Source organism: Xenopus laevis, chromosome 9_10L (assembly GCF_017654675.1).
Source record: "Xenopus laevis strain J_2021 chromosome 9_10L, Xenopus_laevis_v10.1, whole genome shotgun sequence".
In the NCBI taxonomy this organism is placed as follows: Eukaryota; Metazoa; Chordata; class Amphibia; order Anura; family Pipidae; genus Xenopus; species Xenopus laevis.
In genome coordinates this window covers 62843156-62857791 of record NC_054387.1, presented here as the reverse complement: position 1 = coordinate 62857791, position 14636 = coordinate 62843156, and the positions used below count along the sequence as shown (strand labels likewise).

General features: G+C 42.0%; 1 protein-coding gene across 1 annotated transcript in view; it reads right to left on the bottom strand.

Annotated features, from left to right (window-relative positions):
• Positions 1-10165: 10165 nt before the first annotated feature.
• The window catches only part of ihh.L (indian hedgehog L homeolog), a 36623-nt gene continuing 32152 nt past the window's right edge, over positions 10166-14636 (bottom strand). Inside the window, exon 3 of the mRNA XM_018235714.2 lies at positions 10166-14196. Coding sequence (XP_018091203.1) covers positions 13529-14196 — 668 coding nt within the window. The 3' untranslated portion in view covers positions 10166-13528. The remainder of the gene's footprint in view (positions 14197-14636) is intronic.

Sequence of the window (14636 nt, the reverse complement as noted above, 5' to 3'; positions counted from 1 at the left end):
TGCCCTATATCCGCATAGGATTGTGAGGTTCCATTGTGATTTCATCTGACATAGAGTAGAAGTAGAATCTCCCCCTATAATAATGCTGTGCTTGCCTAGGAGACAGGGGCTTGTGGGAACGGGTGGTCCTCTCACAGATGTTGGGAGGGCAGTGTAGGGGGTCATATTTCTTTCACAATGTTTTGGTGTCACAGCTTTATAATGCTAATTAGTACAAATTGATGATGATGTTCCCATTGTTGGTCACACTCTGCCTCCCACAAACAATCCTTTATCAGCAGTGGAATCAGTTGTATGTAATCAGCCCTCAGACTGCACCCCCCAAGATTTGCTTAATAATTACACACAGAGGCCTCATTTCATTTATAATAGTAATTTATTAATTAGAAGTGCCATAATCACTTGTATTAATGGGCTATAGTCACATTTTGGCAAATGCAGTACAGTATGAGGGTATAGCTAATTGTGTGCTCAAACCATTTGGTATACACCAGTGATCCCCAACCAGTAGCTCGTGAGCAACATGTTGCTCCCCAACCCCTTGGATGTTGCTCCCAGTGGCCTCAAAGCAGCTGCTTATTTTTGAATTCCAGGCTTGGAGACAAGTTTTGGTGCATAAAAAACAGTGTCACTGCCAACCAGAGCCTCAATGTAGGTTGACGATCCACATAGGGGCTACCAAATGGCCAATCACAGCACTTATTTGGCACCCCAAGAACATTTTTCATGCTAGTGTTGCTCCTCAACTCCTTTTACTTCTGAATGTTGCTCACGGGTTCAAAAGGTTGGGGATCCCTGGTATACACTATCTGTTATCATGCATGTGAGTCAGAGCTGGCAATGTAAGAGTCACTTTCCACAGGCTGTAATGCAAAAATAGTGGCACATAAGGTGTATTACAGCAATAAAGATACATCTGCTGTTATGTGTATGTATATATATATATATATATATATATATATATATATATATCTATGCAAATTCGGATTTTGGTAAAGTTTTTTCTATGTAACTGGGCAGACTGGACCATTTGCTTCTTATTTCCTGCTACAAGTTGTAGTAGTACAGTCCACTTTCATCTTATATTACTTGTGTTTTTATCTATGATCACTCCATACCTCCCAAATGTCCCTGACCTGCAGTCCCGGATTGATCTCATGCACTGAAAAGCCAGAAAAAGATACAAAGTTTCTGAAATGTAATTAAATAACAGACTTTTAGCAGAGAACCCGGAATACTGGGCAGCTGCGCTTAGATACATTTGTAACAATTTAAGGTAAGCAAAGATGCAATTGTAACTATTTAAGATAAGCAGGTCTCTTGGGGAAACTGTGACTTGCAGTTTAAAGGGCAATTCACCTTCATTAGCAAAACTATAATAACACATAAAACCTGATCCTAAAACCCCCAGAAATGTGTTTAAACTTTCCATAATCTGTCAAATTTTGTAAAACGAATGTGGTATTTAGGGGATGTGGGTGTAGTCAATTTTTTTTGCCACGCTATGCGTGGCAGATCTTTTTTGCCCTCTTTATATTTTTCAAATGTAGGGACGTATGCATAGGCATTGATCTGGATTTAAGCATTCGAATGCCAGACAGTAACCAGGTGTGAAGCAACAGGGCACCACTGTGGGGTTGTTCCTATCTTAGGCCTGGTCCCACCACTACCAATCTAGGGACAAACGCTATGGAATCCAGCAGCTGGCAGTTACACACCCCTGTATACAGAGCTGCCATCAGAGGGGGGATAGTTGGGAGCACTGTCAGGGGCCCATCACTTCAATGGGGGGAGGGAAACAACCAGAACCAAATGGGCCAAGCTTGCTGAGAATTGGTCTATTTTGTGAGACGAGCAGTGGCATGTTTTGGAATAATGGAACTTAGAGAATATGGACTGGGGCATATCCTATTTATTTAAGCTTTATTTAAAATACAGGCCCTGTGTAGTTGGCATGGTGCCCAGACAGCCAGTGGGCAAATAACCTGGGCTACTTGGTGTGGAAGGTAAATGAAATCCAAAGGTTCTGCAGTTCACTCCCTTTGCTGGTAAAGGATCTGTTCTCCCTCAGATCGACCACAATGTGAAAAACCCTTCCTTCATACGAAGATATACCAGCGCTAAAAGCTTAGGGATGGACACCAAAAGAAACAAGAATACAATATAGTGTAGTATTTTCAAATAAGATATGCACCCCTTTGTGCAATTGCTATATAGTGTGGTTTGAAGTCTTCCACCAAGGGATTCAAGTGCCCTTTATCCGTGATTTCTATAAATATATGTGGCCACCTCCTGTGTGGGGTAATGGGTACTTACAAACGTTTAGGTTTGCCACTAGTGTATAGTAAGATTCTTTGTCCCAATCCTGGTTAGCTTTAGGTTTCTAAAAACATATGCTAAAATCGTGTAAAAACTTCTTTAATATAATAAAAATATAAAAATACAGATTGCACTCAAATATGTGTGCTTAGAATAAGCATAAAAACAGTTCGTCTTGGGGTTCTCAAGTCCTGCGTTCCACTCTAGATGTTTTAATTGCCTTGCGTTTATTGGTAGGACACGCGCTCCTGGTCTCCCTCTGATGACGTCACTGTTCAGCCGACGCGTTTCGTCTATTGCGACTTTCTCAAGGCTTTCCACCAAGGGAATTTGGATTTATCTACACAGACAGGTGTGCGTGAGCTATTACTCTTTAGCACTGTCAGGGGCCCATCACTTCAATGGGGGGAGGGAAACAACCAGAACCAAATGGGCCAAGCTTGCTGAGAATTGGTCTATTTTGTGAGACGAGCAGTGGCATGTTTTGGAATAATGGAACTTAGAGAATATGTACTGGGGCATATCCTATTTATTTAAACTTTATTTAAAATACAGGCCCTGTGTAGTTGGCATGGTGCCCAGACAGCCAGTGGGCAAATAACCTGGGCTACTTGGTGTGGAAGGGCTGGTCCTGGAAGTAGTAAGAAGCCCTATTATTTCTGATCTTGGCCCTGCCTGTATGAGTATAGTAACTGCAGTGACTTCTTTGTCTAGGTTTTTCTGGGAGTCAGGGAACTGCAGACCAGTTAAAATTAGAGATAAAATACCATGCAACACAATTTTAATTGGGGTGTAAAAAAACTATATATATATAAATATATATATTTATAAATATATACTATATATATATATATATATATATATATATATATATATATATATATATATATATATATATATATATATACCCTCTTATGGGGATCTCACCATTTTCAGTAAGACACTGCCCCCTTCTGGCCTTGATGGGATTTGCCTGCACAGAATGGTACAGTTATTATCATGCGGCTTGGATGTGGTCATTTCAGCTTCTACCTGAAGGTGGCAGTAAATTCCACTAAATCTCACACTAGCATATGCTGCACTTTTACCTGAGCAGACCAAAAAAGAAGGGTTTTTCCTGTATCTTTAATTTATGTCGTACAATATGTACATTACACTGTATAATACAAAATCATACCATTCTCATCTGGCATTCATGATTTCAGTCTTGGCAACAAAGGTTTAAAGGCAAAGATTTTTGGACACAAATAATTTTCCACCTCCCAATAAATTGATTTGGTGATATGAATGAATAGGAGCTGCCATATTGTTTAACAGTTGGTACTGCAAATGCACAGATTCTCAGAAGGAATCAATAGGAATGTTATAAGTTTATGCCCACAAGCTTCCTTAATAAGGGTAAATCTGAACCCAAAGGTGATCACTTGGTACAGTGGGGCTCCTGATAATATACTGATTAAAGAGAGTAATGTAATATATCACATGAAAGCACTGAGGAATATGGGTTGATACTTGGGACTGGTATTTATTGGGACATATATGTTTAGTAAAACTAGAAAGGAGCTCATTGGCTCAGCAGAACTGCAGAGTCAATCCAAATTTAGGGTGCAGAGCTTGGTTGGAGAGCTTCCCATTGGTCTCTATAGGCCTTTTCAGTTGACTGACTTAAGCCACAAACTGCAGCCTTAAAAGCATGTATGTAAACCTCAAAATTATATTTTGCCTAATGGAAGGAAATGTAATTTGCATTAATTCAATTTTAATGGTTTTAAATAACCGACATTTTAAACGGAATATATTCTGGACAGTTGATTAGAACGACACAGGCAACATTTGATTTCATAGATTGCCCTTGATCTCAGGTCCAGTCACTGTTGCACTAGGAGTTGAGGTTCTGGGGCATGCTGGGAGATTTCTGAGAAGTAATATTTTCTCAGCTTGATGTGGGAGCTGTCACTGTATCATATTGCTTGGGAACCCGGCGGCTGAGCCAGGAATAACAGACTGGAGCTGTCATACAGCACAGCAGCATCTCAGGAATAGACGCCTGCAGCAACCGCCAGCACAATTACAGGCACTTAGACTGAAACTAATGCACTGGCACAACCCAGATTATCACTGTATTTACATTACAAGTGGTGGTGCAGTAGCCCATGACCATGGTGACATACATCCCATGCAGGGGTCTGATTCATCGCCCAAGTGGCATTGTCACATAATATTATCTCAGGCCTTGCTCTCACTGTTCATTTCTGTGGGCTGTTTCATAAACATGCATGTGTGTGTTGTTGTGGGGTAATAGAATGCATGTGTATGTGGTGTGGTTACCCTCTTACAGATACCCTCTTCCTTTTATTTCAACAAATAGAGGTACTATAAAGGTGGCTGCTCTGAAAATGCAATTGCAGTCTATGGCCCCTAGAGAGAGATCCTGCTCCATCAAACTAGATGCACTGTGTAAAGCAGGAGATGGAGCAGGAACTCTCTCTAGTTGCCATAGCAAAGTTGGCAGATTCCTTCCCCCACTACTAGGGTGCCCCAGTTATTATCACATTGGTCACCTGGCCCTTGGGCTGCTGCCAAAAAAAAGCAGAATGGGGCCCCAATAAAAATGAAAAAAAAAAAAAATGCCCTTTGAACACCAGACTATTCTCTGATGCATCCATCCACCCATTCTACTGATACCATGCATACCCCTCCCTTTATTTTTATGTGTCCTGGGGCCCCTGTGACTGCAGTACCCTTGTACAACACTCATGGCTTCCCTGCCACCATACATTGGAATAAAAGTGTAAATATCTTTGATGGAGTAGGCCATAACCTGCAATTGCATCTTAAGAGCAGCAACCTCAATTGTACCTCCATGTGTTGGAACAAAATGAAGATTATAAAGCAGTGATCCCTAACCAGTAGCCCGTGAGCAATATGTTGCTCACCAACCCCCTGGATGTTGCTCCCACTGGCCTCAATGCAGGTGTTTATTTTTGAATTCCTGGCTTGGATGTAAATTTTGTTAGTATAAAAACCAGGTGTTTTGCAAAACAGAGCCTATCGTAGGCTGCAAGTCCACATAGAGGCTACCAAATAGCCAATAACAGTCCTTATTTGGCACCCCAAAGACTTTTTCGTGCTTGAGTTGCTCCCCAACTCTTTTTACATCTGAATGTTGCTCACGGGTAAAAAAGGTTGGGGATCCGTTATAAGCAATTGATGGAGCAGATGCTTTAGCTTTAGTCATAGAACGCAATTGCACCTTAAGACCTCCAGCCTCCGTTGTACTTCCATTTGTTGGAATACAAAGAAATAGTTCACACCTACTAGCCTAAAGTACTATGAGAAAAGTCCAAAGGACATAGTTGGGATGTACTGCTTTACTGAGGGCCACTCTCTGGCCTTGCCTGTCCCTCTGATACACTGACTGAGCCCAGTCGGACGTATTCTCCTAGCTTGGCACTCAATTGCTTTGCCTTTGCCACTTTCCCTGACTCACAGAGCTCAGGCAGAGATATCCTTACATCACGGCCCATTTTAGATCTTTGCGGGATATAATTGGCCACTTTTCAAAACCAAAATTTAAGGCCCAGAAAACTATAGGATATTTATACACAAAATATTTTCATTTGAGAGATTCCTTCATATGTTTTAAATGTGCACTGCTCTTTGATGTAAGAAATCGCCCTTTCCTCATATTTTAACCTAATTTCCAAATGTTTATGTAAGAGGCTTTGCAATACTCCGGTCCTTTAAGGCAACACCGATGGGATGGTTTTTAATGATATCTGGGTAAGCAAGCAGAGTGCAGAGGATGCAGCAAAACACAACACTTCCTCTGCACTTATATATAGTGATTTTCAGAAAAATTAATGGATAGTTTGATGAACAGCTGGGGAAACATTTTTCAACACGGTCAACCCCTTCAACATCAGTTGCTGACATCCATACACCACTAGGTTGAAGGTACCCCAAAAAACAAGTGGGCCGATGTGGTGCAGTTCTGCAGGTAGAGACTGGACCAGTGAAAAGTACAAACTAACCTATGGAATACAGTATTGGGGCAATTTGAGCCATGTTATTCCCAGAGAGAACACAGTGAACTATGATGATTATAGGGGCACTGTAGGCTATGTGTTGTACTGATTCAACATTATGGACTGCAATGGACTAACCCCTATATATTTAATAAACCCAGTAAGATGTTTCCTTTTAAACAAGTGACCAACAGAGCCATTAATACTACATGACCCAGTGTCCTGTCTGAATGTCCCTACCCAATTGCTCAACCTGCCCCTGCCACTCAGTATGCATGTTATCATGTGATGCAATGTCAGGATGTGTGATGCACCATGGGGCAATTTGAGCTATGTTATCTACTAAGGACACTGATGGCAATGTGATGCACTCTCCGGGGTGCTGCTAAATCTAAAATAATCAAAGGAAACATCAGATTGGTTGCTATGAGTAACTAGAACAAATATTACCCTTGGCGCTTACCTCCCCCTAAATAGGTCTGTTTAAATGAAGTGTCCCACAGTTATCAAAACATATTTTAATGCACAACCAATGCAAACAATCAGAATACTGGACATCGAATAGGAGTCTAAACATCCTCCATCTTCTAACCAATTATTACCAGGTACTGAGCAAGTCAAAAGTCATAGGTGTGTGGAGGGAATGGAATAGGGCTGGCAGGGTATGGTGCCCCTATCCCGAAGAAAGGGAGTTTTTAATCTAATATTGTGCACTCTGGAAATGGGACACACAGTAGCAGCATTGGAATGAAGGGCATTTTCATGTGGGACTTAATCAGCTTTAGTTGTCCATTATGCAAATAATACTAAAAATTATTGGAGAAGGAAGAAAGGAGAAGGAAGAAAGGTGTCTTCCCAGTGAGCCCAGAGATGAGATTCTCTGTCAAGAGAAGTATAAAATACTTTCATGAAAGGGTTGTGTGTGTGTTTCCCTTTAGCTTGGGACTTAAGCAATACATTTAGCAGTTCTTGCACCCCGGCCCATGGTCCCCTAGTTACACATTCACAATGGCATTAGTAAGTCTGAACACAACAGTCTTTATGGGATGCAAACAAGAGTCACAGCCCTGGGCCCTTTAATAGTAGGAAAATAAGTTGAAGCAGTGTCAGACTGGGAGACCAAGGGCCCACCAGGCCTTCAGCCTCACAGGGCCCCCCACACCATCCCCCGAGCCCCCCAGCCACAAACAACTACTACATTTGAAGACAAGTACCTCAGGAAGTCATATGGACATATGATGACATTTATGCAACTATAACTGGATACTTTTTCTTGTACCTTGTTACAATGTGTGATGACACCAGAGGCGACAAGAAATTCACCGGCACACAGGTAATGCAAGCAGGTTATACCTTGCTAGAAATTTATTTGCAGCATGCTGCAAATAAATTTCTAGCAAGGTATAACCTGCTTGCATTACCTGTGTGCCGGTGAATTTCTTGTCGCCATTGGATCGTGGGGTTGCCGTTTCCTCCATTTTGCTGTGCACCAGGGATCTCTACTTTTCGGGAAGGCCAGGGTGTGCGAATACTTCTCTGTTGTTCTATGATGACACCAGAGGGCACTGTGCCTCATGGTATTTAAGGTCAGGTGTTTGTGAGGTGTTTTCTGCTTGACAAAACGTTGCATCATGCTGCTGTCCTAGAAATAATAAAGACAGTTTTATTGAAACTGGAGTGCTGTCTATTGGAAGGAAATTCATGTGTCTTGATGGAGCCCCTGTGAACAGGCTACATGACGTGCACCCAACTATAATTTGGGCAGAAACAGTGAGTGCGGTTCAATTGAAATTTATCAATGGGTGAATAAATTCCCCTGACATGAATTTGCAGAGAATTTCCGCGTTTCACTGCCGGCAAATAAATTTGTGAATCTCCTGCGAAAATTTGCTGGTGAAAATTTGCTGGTGTAACTTTCCGTTTTTTTCATGAAACCGTTCGAATTGATCGATTTTTTTTAGTGAAAACGTTCGAATTGCTTGATTATTTGTGAAAAAGTTTGAATTTCACGTTTTTTTCGTGAAACGTTCGAATTTCACGATTTTTTGCGAACTTTCCGATTTCACGATTTTTCGTGAATTTTTCGGGAGAAATTCACCCATCACTATTTACTGTGGGATGCAGGGGAATCCTGGCCCCTCCTCCGCCTGAGGCAGCTTGCTGTTGCTGCCGCCCCCTTCCCCGCGTGCTCGCCTATTTGTGCCGGAAGGGGTCCGGTGGGTCTACGAGGGTAGTGGAGAGGGCCAGTACGCTAGCGCAGAGAGCATAATTGCACTCTCTGCGCTAGAAGAGACAAATTTCCAGTTTGAAAAATGGAAATTCAGATCTTAAAGTACCAAGAACGGCATTTTTGCCATCCCTGGTACCTAGTGGGGCACTGCTGACTGAGGCAAGTTTCTCAACTTGCCTCATTGGCGCATAGCCCCTGGTGGGATAGCAGGTATAGTAGGGAGAGATGGTGCCTGTAGTAGCAGTGGGGATAATAGACTCTGGGAAGGGACTGTGACTGTGGGATAGCAGGTATAGTAGGGAGAGATGGTGCCTGTAGTAGCAGTGGGATAATAGACTCTGGGAAGGGACTGTGACTGTGGGATAGCAGGTATAGTAGGGAGAGATGGTGCCTGTAGTAGCAGTGGGATAATAGACTCTGGGAAGGGACTGTGACTGTGGGATAGCAGGTATAGTAGGGAGAGATGGTGCCTATAGTAACAGTGGGATAATAGTCTCTGGGAAGGGTCTGTGACTGTGGGATAGCAGGTATAGTAGGGAGAGATGGTGTCTATAGTAGCAGTGGGATAATAGTCTCTGGGAAGGGACTGTGTTTGTGGGATAGCAGGTATAGTAGGGAGAGATGGTGTCTATAGTAGCAGTGGGATAATAGTCTCTGGGAAGGGACTGTGTTTGTGGGATAGCAGGTATAGTAGGGAGAGATGGTGCCTATATTAGCAGTGGGATAATAGTCTCTGGGAAGGGACTGTGACTGTGGGATAGCAGGTATTGTAGGGAGAGATGGTGCCTCTAGTAGAAGTGGGGATAATAGTCTCTGGGAAGGGATTGTGACTGTGGGATAGCAGGTATAGTAGGGAAAGATGGTGCCTATAGTAGAAGTGGGGATAATAGTCTCTGGGAAGGGACTGTGACTGTGGGATAGCAGGTATAGTAGTGAGAGATGGTGTCTATAGTAGCAGTGGGATAATAGTCTTTGGGAAGGGACTGTGTTTGTGGGATAGCAGGTATAGTAGGGAGAGATGGTGTCTATAGTAGCAGTGGGGATAATAGTCTCTGGGAAGGGACTGTGGCTGTGGGATAGCAGGTATAGTAGGGAGAGATGGTGCCTATAGTAGCAGTGGGGATAATAGCCTCTGGGAAGGGACTGTGGCTGTGGGATAGCAGGTATAGTAGGGAGAGATGGTGCCTATATTAGCAGTGGGATAATAGTCTCTGGAAAGGGACTGTGGGATAGCAGGTATAGTAGGGAGAGATGGTGCCTCTAGTAGCAGTAGGGATAATAACCAGTATAGTAGGGCGATATGGTAACAGTGACCCTTTATTTCAGTGCCCAAACTGCAACCCTTCAGTGGATCTTGACATACAAGAGGAAGGCTGTTAGAGATTTTGGTAGTTGTACTGCAGGAATCAACTGAATGGCCATTGGGTAAACAGTCTATTCATATTGTAAATCTGTTTTGCATCCACCCCTATAAGATCCCAATGGACATGGAAGCAGTCAGTAGCTAACATACCACACATTTGAATAAAATGTATTTTTTAATTTCTGGTTGAAAAGAATAATGACACAAAAACATAAGAGCGCTTGATGAGTTGAAACTGAAATTTATTGGAAAACCTGAGCTACATTGTGCTTGACATTAGACTGAAATTCTGTATGAGCTTCTCTGTTGTTGATGTGCAGAACATTGCCCACCCTGTAACAGGGGTCTTTTTCAGCTTTGCCGAACTCTTTCTCTAAGGAGCACTTTCTCTGATGAAGCTGAAGAACATCACATCTTATTACCTGAACCCTTTCCCACATAGTAGAACCTGCTGAAGAGGAACCTGCAGATCATCCAACCCAACCTTTTAGTCTATACAACTCCAAAACTCAGACATCATAATGAATACATATTTTGTTTGGTTTGCTGTGAACATGTTACTGATTCAACTTGTAGTTTAGCCGTGCCTTAGCTGCCATGGTCAACAGCTGCCTGGCCACAGTCTTCTTTCTTTCCACCCATAATCCTCCAATCATGTTACACCCCAACAATATATGTTTTTGGACGACTTGAGCTAAAGTCCTGCTTTACAGCTCAGCATTTTATAAAGCCTCAAGTCTAGGGAGAGACACAACACCCTACACCCAATACCCTATTGTTCCAAGAGTATTAAGAATTCACTGCTGTGTCCCCACTACAGTCAGTTTGGCAACCTAATCCTTTTAAGAAGTCAATAAAAGGTACGGCACCTAGCAGAATGGAGTGGACCCCAATATCACAGAGTTGCAGTCTATTTACTATTCATAATAACAGGGACAATTTTCTAGATGTTCTTATAACCTATATAGAGAGAAACTACACAACTATGCCAGCATTGGTTTACAATTGCTTTTTATACAATTCAGACATCATAGCCATAGGTATAGCCTGTACAGAGAGATACCATAGAACTATGGCAGCAATGGTATTTCCCTGTACTAAGCACAATTCACAAAGAAACAGCCCTCTGTGTTTTCTCATACCTGTACAGAGATACAGTACCATATATCTATACCAGTGTAGGTATTCAATTGTAATACGTACAATTCAGCAGGAACAACCCCCTACATTTGCTCATAGCCAGTACAGAGAGATACCATACAACTATGCCACTGTAGTTACTCCCCTGCACTAAGCACAATTTAGCAGGAACAGAATAGGGGTATGGTAGCTCTTTAGTCTGCAGATTCCTCTTCCACCAAAAAGCTTTACCTCATCCTTGAGAGATTTTCTGAGAATTAACCTTAAATAAAACTCATCCTAAAAACCATCAGCTCCCATCAAGCCTTAAAGAACTGGCAGAAATAAAATAATAATAACAATTTGCTTTATAATTTTATATATTATATATCAACAAGAAACATTTTATACATCTATTGTACATATTAGCATGATAAAATAAATAGGTGGGCTGGCAGAAATATACCCTTTCCTCTGTCCATGCAGTGTCATCTTATCTGATTGCCATCTTGCAATTGCCATCAAGTGCCCACAATACTTAGTTTTTTCATAATTGTTGCCTCCAGCCATTTGGCACAAGCTGAACTGTTTTGGGTAGGTAAGAGCAGCTAGATGCAGTCATTACTAGTAAATAGCCATCCGCCATCAATTACTAATATATGTTTTCCCTGGCTTCCAGCTAATTGGCTAACTCAGGGTTGTTACCTGTGGACCAGTCACTGAGGATGCTGGGGCCTGTAGTGCACAAAAGCTGGTGGGTGAGAAATTGTATGCCCTTGTTATAATATAGTAACTAAGGACTACAAATATTTGCATACAGTAGAACCCCCATTTTACGTTTTTCAGGGGACCCGAAATTATGTAAAATCCAGGAAAATGTAAAATCAGGGAAATGTATTATGCATAAAATATAGGTGGGACTACAAAACAACAATGTAAAATGAGGGGAAGCTTAAAATCAGGGGATGTAAAATGGGGGTTCTACTGTATTTAAATTAGGTGTACCTCTTATAAGGTCCATTTATTGGACAATTAATACAAGCATGCAATGATCATGGGCAGTGTGTTCCATCAAACTAATACATTGTTCCTGCTGTTGCACATTTTCCACATGGTGCATTCTGCCACAAAGCACTGTTTATAGATGGTGGTCCCAGGGTCGGCCTGGCCTGTCAGGATTTCAGGGAACCCCTAGTGGACCCCTCTCTAGTATAATTCCAGTAAGTTTTATATTATATACACCTGAGAGCCATACTGGTTAGAAACTTTTACTGAGACTGAAAATGCACTCTTGAATGAACATTTTAAGTCAATTTACCAGTGGGTTGTGCTCAGGCCCAGATGACCCTCTACTGCACTCTATAGTAAGTTTTTTTAAGACCAGGGGCAAAGGGGTGCAACAGGTTTAGATACAATAATTATCCGTTCATTCCATTACAATAATAATAATTTAATTATACTGCATTGATCTGCTGTTTATGGGCAGAGATAATAACCCTTAGTCCCACAAGACAGACCCTCAGCTCCTGGAGAACTTTTTTAATGCCTTTACTGGTCTTGTCTAGCTATGATAATGAAAGCAAACAACTGATTGGTTGCTCTGGGTTACTAGACCTAGTCATGTTAATGCAGGTTTCTCCATGCTGCCCCTCAAGAAATTGTCTAGTAGCTGTAGGCTTTACTACACCTGCTTCTGGGGCAGCCAGACACTTATACAACCCCCTTCTTACAAGCAACAAGAGTGCTCCTCTGAAAAGAGACACTTGAGTATTATGAGTTAGCAGCACACTAAAGAAAAGCATATTTATGGAAATTATTAAATAAAATAAGAACAACAACCATGCTTAAACGGAATATGATGTGTCTGCTTTTGTCAGTACCCTTCCAACCTACAACCAGTAGACCATTGTGGGAAATAAGAGTTGAAGCCGGATCTTCTCAAGGAACCTTCATGGTCACAGCTGAAGATCGCCCATCCCACTTGGTGGCTGAGTAGTACCCACAATGATAATCTCTTTCAATTTTTTGAACATGTGTGTGGAGACAATACTCTGTCCGGGTGTTCCTGAAATGCTCCTGGAGAGCAATTGATATGAAGGTAATCATGTTCCTTGTGATGATCACACAACACTTTTAACATGTAGTGCTTCTGTTGTACCATTTTGTTGAGGTGGTGTTTCAGCTTACCAAATGTGAGAAGACTTAATTGATTAATCATTCAGAATATATTTGTTACATAGAAAGTCCAGCCTATTCTGAAGCCAAGTCCTCTGAGAAAACCGATCCAACTTTGGTCTGAGAAACAAGTTTCATTAGTTCTAATAGAAGGTCCATAGGACCAAGTCAGCAGCTACCCTTTCTATAAATCTATCTCTGTCAAAGTCAACGGACAACAAAGGCAGAAACAGTTGATATGTCCAAAGTAAGGTTCTTAGCAACATGTTCTCTTGTTTCCTGCCCATGCTAGGCTCAGCTCTCCAGCTGAACGATTCCCAAAGGATGGAACTCATTCCCATGAAGTATTAGCCTGCCCAAGTGATACAGAGCTTTGCTATACCAGTGAATGCCCATCTGCTGTGATGGTTCTGTTCCTGCCATTATCCTTAATTTGTAGAGTACCCTGAGAGGCCAATAGACCATTTGGGCTAACCTCTGTTTCTGTACCAGGGCAAAACAGGACACAACCACATCATCCACCACCAGTGTCCCATGCTGAGTTAGAGGAGCATAAGCCCCATAGTCTGTCTGCATACTCACTGACTTTACTTTAGCAGGTATCAGCCCCACCACACTTGATACCAGGATATATTGCCCTGGCCTTACACTGCTTGCAAATACTGCCTGGAAATCTGAAGCTGGTGTGGAATAATTGTCTGATACAAAAATCAGGTGTGATGGTGTTAAGGACAACTGACGGTGGGGGTCTTGAGTCTTTATAACCTGGAACACATGCTCTTCTTTGGGATTGTGGTCTAGAAAGCTCAAAAAGTCACTGTATGTTGGCCTCCCACTGTTGTCCATAGCCAGGACACGTAGGCCCGGGCGCAGGTGGGAAACGGGTATCTGCTCACCAGACTCCAACGTGGCCAGTGCTTCTCCTGGGAAACAGCCTCCGGTCTTGGCTGCGGCAGAATGTTCTGTACAAACACAGAGAGAAGTCTTAATATTTATGGTGATGGCAGCAAAGCAATAACTAAATACTGTGCAGTATATTCACCTCCCTACATGGGGAAAAGTATAGAGCCCAAGGGTTGATTTTAGGGGTACTGATGTTTTCCCCAGCTTGTGAGGACTATTTGTATTGAATTTTGATGGTTCCTGTTATAGAGATAATAGAATAAACGGCACATTTGCTTTTAAACCTTGGGGTCCCAAGCAGTGTCTTTATAAATAAGCTCCAATGTTCACTATTCTTCTTTAGACTTTTCCCCAAAAAATCAAGCATTGAAATAGTTAAAAAAAAGTTAAATAGCAACTTCATAGAATGAATGTTACCCGCTCCTGTTCTAACCCGCACTGAGTCCAAATATACTTTCTCCCGGCATGGCCCCCGTCCACAGGCCACAGGCCACAACTA